Source organism: Suncus etruscus, chromosome 2 (genome assembly GCF_024139225.1).
Source record: "Suncus etruscus isolate mSunEtr1 chromosome 2, mSunEtr1.pri.cur, whole genome shotgun sequence".
Lineage (NCBI taxonomy): Eukaryota > Metazoa > Chordata > Mammalia > Eulipotyphla > Soricidae > Suncus > Suncus etruscus.
In genome coordinates, this window is record NC_064849.1 from 64807303 (window position 1) to 64817017 (window position 9715).

Sequence of the window (9715 nt, forward strand, 5' to 3'; positions counted from 1 at the left end):
GGGGGAAAAATCCAGGGGGGAAAATTAGCTTAAATTATTAGTGCAGTGCTGGAAAGATAGTATATTGAGAAAGGCCCCAGTACCAATCTATCCTCAGTACCACTTATGGTTCCTTGAGCCTTGGAAGTGATACCTAGTGATACCTTGGCAGGAGTGACCACAGAGCCTCAGTAAGTCCTGAGCACTGCAGGGTGTGGTCCCAAAAACGAAAACAAAACTTTTGGGGTATATGTGTAGCAGGTTATGGAGCAGGTACTTTAAAAAATACTAAGGAAAAGTGAATAGGAAACACAAAGGCTGAAATTTAGACCAGACTGGATGTGGAGGAGAGTAGGTCAATTTGATTTTTTCACTTTGTGCTGCCTCGGGGACACCCAGATGACATCCAATGATCTTTTGAATATGAATATGCTTGTGTGTAATTAAAGCTTGCGCTTGCCAGACGTTTGGGTTGGAGATAGAAATGTGAGTGTCATCAACTTGCAGGTGCTAATTAAAACCAGGAATGTGGATGAAGTCACCTGGGGAAAGTGTGAGCCAGAAAAATCTTTGGGGAGCCCAAGTGCAGCATAAAGGCTTGATTTGTGAACATTATCCCCCCCCCCAGAAACAGAGTGTAGTGAAAATGGGGGTAGGGAAGGATCTCAGCGATCATCAATTCTTAGAAAAGGTGAAGGTACAAAGGGTACAGCAGCTCAGCCAGGACAGGATGTCAAGCAAACGGAAAATGAAGCGCCCTTTACTGCAAGAAGTTGTGGGAACTAAACCCAAGACTCAGCATCCTGTTAGATTTGGCAACTTAGAAAGGGACCGGCGGGGACCAGGATGCGGTCAAGAGTGATAAAGGCCAGTTTTACCAGCTGTGGAGGAACAACTTCTGCAAGTCAACTGCAAGTGATCAAAGCACGTGAAACAGTTTCAGGACACGAGCGCCAGCACGCATGCGCACTCTACTCTCCCGGGAGGCCGGAAGCGGCAATTTCGCGACAACCCCACAGCCCGTCCCACAGCCCCACAGCCGCCGCTGCGCCTAGAGCGCCCGCCGGCAGAGGGCGCTGCGGCGACAAGCCGGGCGCGGACACCACCTCTCTAGGCCCCGCGCTCGGTGGCACTCGACTCAGCTCCGCGCCCCCCCACCCCACCCCACCCCACGCCTCCTCTCGGAGCAGGTGGGTCCCTCCTTGGGGGGCGCGGGAGTCCTCGGAATCGTGGGGCGGGTGGGGACCCGCAGCCTCCGGGGCGGGAATGAGCCTTTGGCCCGAGTGTCCCGGCTCGGCTCGGGACCAGCAGCAGGCCCGGCGGTAGACAGGGGTGAGCGCCTCTTCCGGAGTGTGCTGAACTGTCCCGGGACCAGGCTCCAGGCGCCTCGCGGGGGCTGGCTGCCAGGGGCGGGGCACCCCCTGATTGACATTCTCTCCCCAGGTTGCCCGGGCTTCCACTGGACCCCTCCCCGGCCTGCAATTCGAGCCGGCACTATGGTGAGACTCCTGAACCCAAGCCCCTCGCCCTGCCATGCCCGGGCCTCAGTTTACCCTGCTAAGATTCCGGGCTGCCTAGTACGAGGGGGTCAGGCTTTCCCCCCCTGCTAGGCTTATGGATGTCCCCCCCCCCCAAGCCTGTGACTCTTCTTCTCTAACAGCACGGGCGCCTGAAGGTGAAGACTTCGGAAGAGCAGGCCGAGGCCAAAAGGCTAGAGCGGGAGCAGAAGCTGAAACTGTACCAGTCAGCCACCCAAGCTGTCTTCCAGAAGGTGGGGGGTCGTGCGAGGTCCCCACCCCCCATTGGAGCCCCTTCCCAAAACCAAGAACTGAGCCTTGAAGTCACTCTCCCCAGATCCAAGTCTGGTTTCAGCCACTTGACATGGATGGGTGTGAACCAGAGCAAGTGAATGTCATGGGAACTTCATTTACTCATCTATAAATACTGGGGCCCTTGTCATCGCCCTTACGCCATTAGGTGCAACTTAAAGAAGTTTGAAGTGTCACTTTAATGTAAAATCTGATCCAGGAAGCAAATGAAGAAGTGCCCATGCATACTCCCGAGTTTATGGTAGGGTAAAGGAGATTCATACAATCTGCAGTTTTTATGCGGAGGCTGGAGGACAGTGGGTAGGGCATTTGCCTTGCACCCTGCTGCCCGAGGTTCAATCCCCAGCATTCCATATGATCCCCAAAGCACTACTACTCCTGAGAGCAGACCAGGAGTAACCCCTAAGCACTGCCAGATGAGGCCTCAAAACAAAAATACACAAAATACAAATCTGCACAGTTGCCCTGGAGCATGGGGCCCCTTTGCCCTCTGAGTTGTGCTGTCCGTCTTAGCGCCAGGCTGGGGAGTTGGATGAATCCGTGCTGGAACTGACAAGCCAGATCCTGGGAGCCAACCCTGACATTGCCACCCTCTGGAATTGCCGTCGGGAGGTGCTCCAGCGGCTGGAGACAGAGAAGTGTGTGAAGGTTCAGCGCCCCAGAAGCATTCCTCGCCCCCCTGCTCTGTCCAGATTTGGGGGTGGAGGAGGGCAGATGAGACCATCATGGGAACAACCTGGGGTAAAGTGCAGAAAGCTGGATGGGGTATTAGAGAACCCTGACCCCCTTTTCTCTCTGAGCACAGGTCTCCTGAGGAGTTGGCTGCTCTGGTGAAGGCAGAGCTGGGCTTCCTAGAAAGCTGCCTGCGGGTGAACCCCAAGTCCTATGGCACCTGGCACCACCGCTGCTGGCTCCTGGGCCGCCTTCCGGAGCCCAACTGGGCCCGGGAACTGGAGTTGTGTGCCCGCTTCCTCGAGGTTGATGAACGAAACTGTAGGTGCCCCATGTCCTGGCACTGGGACTTCACCCAGCTTGCGTGGGGAATGAGATGCAAGTTCCAGCTGCCTGCCACTGTTGGCAGCAGGGGTGCATGCAGCCAAATGTATTCTCCATGGCTGGTGGGAGAGAGACAGTATTTCCGGGGCCTCCCATGGCATACCTGCATCTGAGCTGTGCCGTCTCATCTTCACTCCCTGCCAGTTCACTGTTGGGACTACCGGCGCTTTGTGGCAGCACAGGCAGCCGTGTCCCCTGCTGAGGAGCTCGCCTTCACTGACAGCCTCATCACTCGAAACTTCTCCAACTACTCCTCCTGGCATTACCGCTCCTGCCTCCTACCCAAGCTGCACCCCAACCCAGACTCTGGAGCCCAGGGTCGCCTCCCTGAGGATGTGCTACTCAAAGGTAAAAAAGAGTTGGGGCATTCATAAGGACTCTGCTGCCCTCTCTTTTTTTGTTTGTTTGTTTTTGTTTTTTGGCCACACCCAATGATACTCAGGAGTTACTACTGGCTATGCACTCAGAAATCACTCCTGGCTTGGGGGACCATATGGGATGCTGGGGATCAAACCCAAGTTCGTCCTGGATCAGACATGTACAAGGCAAACGCCCTACCATTGTGCTCCAGCTCCTGATGCCCTCTCTTCTAACCCAAATGTCTAACCTGACCCTTGGGTGGTCTGGGCACGCTCTTTGTATCTGGCTCTCAGAGTGCCTGAGATCCAGTCCTGGCCTCGGGAGCTCGAAGGGTCCACGAGGGAGGAGAAACCACTGTGTACAGCCCTGTGCAAGGTCCTTGGGTAAAGAGAACTAAAGATTGGAGATTGGGCTAGAGTGGTAGTAAAGTGGGTAGGTTCGCTTCCTTACATGCAGCTGATCCAGCTTCAGTCCCAACACTACATATAGTTGAGTGGACTTAGCATCCCTAAGCATCTCCAGGTGTGCTGCCCCGAGGGGAAAAAAAACTGTAGGTAATCCAAGGAGAAGGAGCAGATTGGGGCAGGCAGGAGTCCTCAGGATCCTGACCGTAGGCCTGCCTCCCTGATGGCCCCACAGAGCTGGAGCTGGTGCAAAATGCCTTCTTCACCGACCCCAATGACCAGAGTGCCTGGTTCTACCACCGCTGGCTCCTAGGCCGAGGTGAGGAGCTGTGGGGAGAGTTGGGCAATTAGGCTTGGTAGTGGCAGAAGAGTATTTCCAAATGCCATGTCTTTCTGCAGCGGACCCCCCAGATGCCCTCCACTGCCTACACGTGAGCCGAGATGATGCCTGTCTGACTGTGTCCTTCTCGAAACCCATCCTGGTGAGACTCACAGCTCTGGCTGAGGGAACTTGGGGAGCACAGCCTAGTGCAGCAGTGGGAACTGCATGCTCACTTTCTCATTCTCCTCTTTCTTCTCTTTCTCTTCGCTCCCATCTTCCCCCCCCCCCTTTCTCTACCCCCAGGTGGGTCCCGGGACAGAAACCTTGCTGCTAATGGTTGATAAGGCGCCCCTGGCTGTAGAGTGGAGGACCCCGAGTGGCAAGAACCAACCAAACCATGTCTGGGTATCCCAGGTGGTGGGGAAAAAGGGATAGGATAGGGGAGGTGGTAAATAGAATGAGGGACAAGAGGATAGAATGGAGGTAGAGGGCTATATGGTGGCAGAGACCTGGCATGGCCCAGATCTTCCTTAACCCAATGCTCTCAGCTCTGTGACCTGCCTGCAACCTCCTTTGATGACCAGTTGCCCGAGCAAATATTTCATGTCGTGTGGCTGGCTGGCAATGCCCATAAGGAGTGTGTGCTGTTGAAAGGTACCATTTGCCACATCTGTCCCTGGGTTATGGGCCCCCACACCCATCCCCTTCCTCATGACTGTCCCCTTCTGTTGCAACTCCTCCCTGCAGGCCGTCCAGAGGCTTGGTGCCGAGACTTGGCCACCGATGAGCAGCTGTTCAGGTGAGACCAGTGAGCACAGGAGCTCTGCATACTGGGCCTTAACCTTATTCTGTTTGGGACTTCCCAAGACTTTGGGATTGTGAACATCATTCCTCCTGTCCTCTCCCCACCCACAGGTGTGAACTGTCAGTGGAGAAGTCCACAGTGCTGCAGTCTGAGCTGGAATCTTGTAAGGAGCTGCAGGAACTGGAGCCTGAGAATAAATGTGAGATCCCCTTTACATACATACCAAGGGGTGTGTGTGTGTGTGTGTGTGTGTGTGTGTGTTCCCTCTCTGTCTCTCCCCCCTCTCTCTCCATCATTCCCTCCCTCCCTCACTAAGCCCCTTTCTGGGGTGGACCTTTGGGGAGAACCAGAATGGTGTGCAGAGGATGGGAGCCATTGAGGACCCAGGAGAGATAGCCACTGCCACTGCCTCTCCTCAGGGTGCCTGCTGACTATCATCCTGCTGATGCGGGCACTAGACCCCCTGCTGTATGAGAAGGAGACACTTCAGTACTTCCAGACTCTCAAGGCAAGTCTGGGCCACAGGAGTAGCCATGGGAAGATCCTAAGGGCCAGAAGACAGCCCTGGTGTGCTCATGTGCTCGTCCCTGCCAGGCTGTGGACCCAATGAGGGCATCATATATGGATGACCTGCGCAGCAAGTTCCTGGTGGAGAATAGTGTGCTCAAGATGGAATACTTGGAAACGCGTGTGCTTTTCCTGGGCAGCAAGGTAGGGGCTTCCCACTCCTGTTAGCCTGCCCTTTTTCACCTGGCCACCTTTCCTCCTCTTTTTCTCACATTGACATGACGTTGGTTTGTACTGTTCAGTAAATTCCAGGCATGCAGCACCGAATTTAATACTTCTGTACATGCTGCATGAATCTAAGATAGCACTATCTTAGATTCCACCCTCGACCATCTTTGAAATTCACTCCTGGCCTTCAGCTGGGCCACACTCAGGCATCTTACTGGGCATTGCTTTCCAGTCAAGGTTGATCTTCTCTTCTTTCAAACCTTTTCCTCTTCTGGGCCTTCCCCATCACTCTTTCTGTTATCCCATTTAAAATCCAGATCAAGGCTGGGGAGACAGCTTGGCAAGCTGGAGCACATGTATGATTGGGCCATGGGTCCAATCCCTAGCACCACAAGTCCCCCAGCACCAAGCCAGGATTAGCCTAAATGTCAAAATGAAAAAACCCTTAGAGTCACCAGGGGATCTCCACAAGGAGATCTCCCTCCCTGGAGCAGGCCCAAAGTGAAAGCCTGAAAACTTCCTAAAACTTCTGAAAATTTCCTTATGTTTTCCTGTAGTCCTTTTCAGTTCCCTTCCCAACACATCTTTTATCTTGCCAGGTAGCCTACCCCCATTCAGGCCAGACCGTTTCTTGGCATTCCCAGCCTGCTCTGGGTGGTGACTGTATACTAGTGCCCTCTACCCTTTGCCTTCACCCATCCCACCTACGTGTGTGTGGGATTCTGGATGAGTGTTGGACACTCCTGTCTGAGCCTCCCTGGTGTCCCCTCTTTAGGACCTGACTTCGCTCTGCCACCTGGAACAGCTGCTCTTAGTTACTCACCTGGACCTGTCGCATAACCGGCTTCGCTCCCTGCCCCCTGCTTTGGCAGCCTTGCGTTGCCTGGAGGTAAGATTGGTTCCACCCTGTCCATTCTGGCTGTAAGTTTCTCCTACTTCCACCTCTAAAGTTACCCCTCCAAAAAGATGTCTGGGACCCCCAGGCCCCAAATGACCTCTGTGCACCGCTCAGCCTGACCCTATGCTGTACGCCCACCCTCTGCTTGCTCACACCAGTGTCAGGCTGACCCCTGCCTGTCCTGCCCTCTCCCCAGGTGCTGCAAGCCAATGACAATGTCATCGAGACCCTGGATGGTGTCACCAACCTGCCGAGGCTGCAGGAATTTATAGTGAGCAACAACCATATCCTTCCTCTGGGTGCCTGTCAGACTCCCCTCCAGCTGGTGGGGTGAGGGACACAGATGGCAAATAGAATGCTCCCATGGAGAGGGAGAGTCAGGTGGGGGGGTGCATTTAGAGGGCATGTGTGGGGTGATATCTGGCAGAGCAGAAGTGATTGCCTCAGATCAGAGACCACAAACGGTGTTCTAAAAATCAGGAAGTCTGAGGGTAGGGGAGTCTCCAACTCGGATGCCTCTTAAAAACCAAAAGTTTAGGCCACCTTTGGCCTGTGTTTCTACCAGCTGAAGTTAAGTAGAGGAAACCTCTGCAGACAGGGCTCTTTCTCCTTGGCTGTAGTTTTTACCACTCCTTCCCCTGGAGGTCAGAGTCTCCCTCCCTCTAGGCCAGATGAGAGATGTTCTTCCACTGGGTGTCCCGCTCCTGAATGAGAACTGTGCTAGGTTCAGGCAAATCTGGAACTGGCCAAGCATTCCTTGACACTCCTTCTCAGGCCTCCAGCAGCCTGCAGTGCTGCAGCCTCTTTCCTCCTGCCCCCGACTAGCCCTTCTCGATCTGCAGGGCAACCCACTGTGCCAGGCAGCGGGCGCCCTGGAATGTTTGGCCGAGCTTCTGCCTTCAGTCAGCAACATCCTCACCTAGGAGACCTTGTCCCAGCTTAACCCTCTAACTTATTTGGTACTGAATAAATAATGGATGCTTCCCTTGGACTGCCGTTGTCACCGTTCCTGAAAAGAGAGGGGAGTTACTATCCTCTTTGCTTTCTTTTCATGTTCAGTCTTGCCTTTCCCATCAGTAAACCAAAGTGCCCTTGTTTGGGAGGGAAACTGACTTGTATTAAGATTCAGACTGGTTCCAACTTTTTTTTTTTAATTTCTGCTTTTGGCTTTTGGTCAATGCTATTTCTGTACTTAGATATCACTTCTGGCAGGCTCGGGATACCATATAGGATATTGGGGATTGAGCCTGGGCCGGCCACGTGCAAGACAGCGTCCAACCCACTAACCTATCACTCCAGCATCTAGTTTGGGCTTAGTTGCCATCTAGAAAGCCTCACTAGGCTTTCTTCATGCCACTTGCCTCTTCCAGATACCCTCTCTGCCCTGGGCTTTGCCATGCACTGAGGAAGCTATTCCCAAGCATTGTCACTAAGATCCCACCTGTTACAACAGAGTTAGTCCCCATGAATAGCACTCTAGCTGAAGAGCCCTTGGAAATGCTTGATCCTATTTGATCCCTCGGCTCTTGGGGATGAGATGACTTGGCGCATTGTAGGATGAGGAAACTGCTCCTGGGACACACCCAGGGGTGCTGAACTCAAGGGCTGGAGCTGAGGATGCTGGCTGTCTCCATCTGGTCTGGGATTCTAGACTTTATCTCTTGTTTCTGCATCAGGACTATGGGTAAAACCTGGACTTGGCTCCCCAAACTGCTCAGGTCGTTGTCCCTCCTGTGATGCCTCTCAGTACACTGGCATGCACACAAGCACACATACATGTACTCAGGAGCATGTTCATGTATGTGTGTGCATGTAAAAAGCCCCAAGCGCCTGGCTTCCTGCAAGCGGAAAGGGGAAAAGCTGGGGGTTAAGGCACTGAGTCAGACCTTGCTGGGTGAATAAATACCATGGACTAAATGAGAAAAGAGAGAATGACAAAGTATTTTTCCTGGTTTCCTGGGACTCTACCTGGCCCCACACTGGCTCACACATTGGCTCAGGGCCTGTGGTGCCTGGCCCTTCCTGTCTCCATAGTGAGGTACAAACACCACCACCATCACCACACCACCAAGGAGCACTCCAGCTGACCTGCCTCAGGCTGCCTGGAACTTTGATTTCCATTGTCCATTCCTCTGTGTGGGTTGGAGGTGATGACCAACCCCTGCCAAGACAGCCTTGGCCAGGAAAAGGTCAGGGTGGATGTGGAGGGTCCCTGCCAGGTCCTGCTATCCTGCTATCTCCACTTTCTGAGACCTCTCTCAGTCATTTCCTTCCAGTCTCCCTCTGGCCTCTTTCACTGTCTTCTGTCAGTGGCCACAGGTGAGGGAAGAAATAGACAGACAGAATTGCAGCCTCCATAAAGGGGTTGGCCTCCTGGGCCTTGTGGTTCTGTGTGGTCTTCCTGGTATTGGTCCCAGTCAGGGTGGAGTCGGGATGCACCTGGGCAGGTGCTTGGAGCCGGTTGGTCAGGATTCCCAAGATCTCCAGGTTGGAGTCTGTCCCTGCACTGATGCGGGGGAGCGCCTTGTCCCCCGCCCCCAAAGGAGGGGGTGCGCCTTCTTGGACACTCACAGCCGTACTAACCTGTACTAACCTCGGAGGGTTACAGGAAGCTTGGGGCGGGCGGCTGACTCATGCCAGGGTCTGTGGAGGAGCTGGAGAAAGGAGGGAAGGAGTGGGGGGAGAGATCTGGTAGAGCCAGCATGTCTGGGCCGCTGGTGGAGCCTGTCGGCGGGCCTGGTTGCTGTAGTCACTAGCTTTGCAGCTGGGAGCCCAGAACCTCCCTGCTCGGTCCCAGGCCCAAGGTGCAGTTTCACAGGGCTGAGCCTGGCTCTGAGAGGTAAGTGGAAGATGACCTGGCGAGGGATGCAGAAAGTCGGGGCGTGCTACCCCATGCCATTGGAAGAAGGGGTTCCCTCTGCTGGAAGGGGCGGTTCCACCCAAGCCTGCCCTTCAGCCCAGTGGGACTCAGAAACCCCACAAACCCTGGCCCCACCCTTCCATCCAGCGTTCCCACCCCAACATCTGAGTTCCTCGAAAGGGGAGGATGCTGCCAGCCCTCTCCTCCCCCTGCCCCAACCTCCAAGCCGGCCCCCCTGAAGCCCGGCCTCTCCGTCCAGCCAGCCTTGCAACAACGGGGCTGCTTCCCCTCCTGCCTCCCAGCCCGGCTCCGCCCTCCCCCATAAACCACTCACCCGCCTGCCCCACACCTCGCACTCGGTGGTGGTGGTGGTGGTGGTGGTGTCCGGCCTCGCAGCCCCGTCGCGTCGCGCCTGTCCCCACCCGCTCCACCCCGGCCGGCCGCGGGACTCTGCGCTGCTGTGTCCA

General features: G+C 54.9%; 1 protein-coding gene across 1 annotated transcript; it reads left to right on the forward strand.

The window, feature by feature from the left end:
- Nucleotides 1-1422: 1422 nt before the first annotated feature.
- Nucleotides 1423-7379, forward strand: RABGGTA (Rab geranylgeranyltransferase subunit alpha). Its single transcript, XM_049768222.1, has 16 exons — nucleotides 1423-1478; nucleotides 1640-1750; nucleotides 2322-2446; nucleotides 2614-2801; nucleotides 3009-3212; nucleotides 3864-3947; nucleotides 4028-4110; nucleotides 4254-4355; nucleotides 4499-4604; nucleotides 4698-4749; nucleotides 4866-4954; nucleotides 5175-5263; nucleotides 5350-5466; nucleotides 6266-6379; nucleotides 6585-6672; nucleotides 7163-7379. Exons 1-16 carry the CDS (start codon nucleotides 1476-1478, stop codon nucleotides 7309-7311), a joined length of 1704 nt encoding a protein of 567 aa, XP_049624179.1. The 5' UTR covers nucleotides 1423-1475; the 3' UTR covers nucleotides 7312-7379.
- The last annotated feature ends 2336 nt before the right edge of the window (nucleotides 7380-9715 follow it).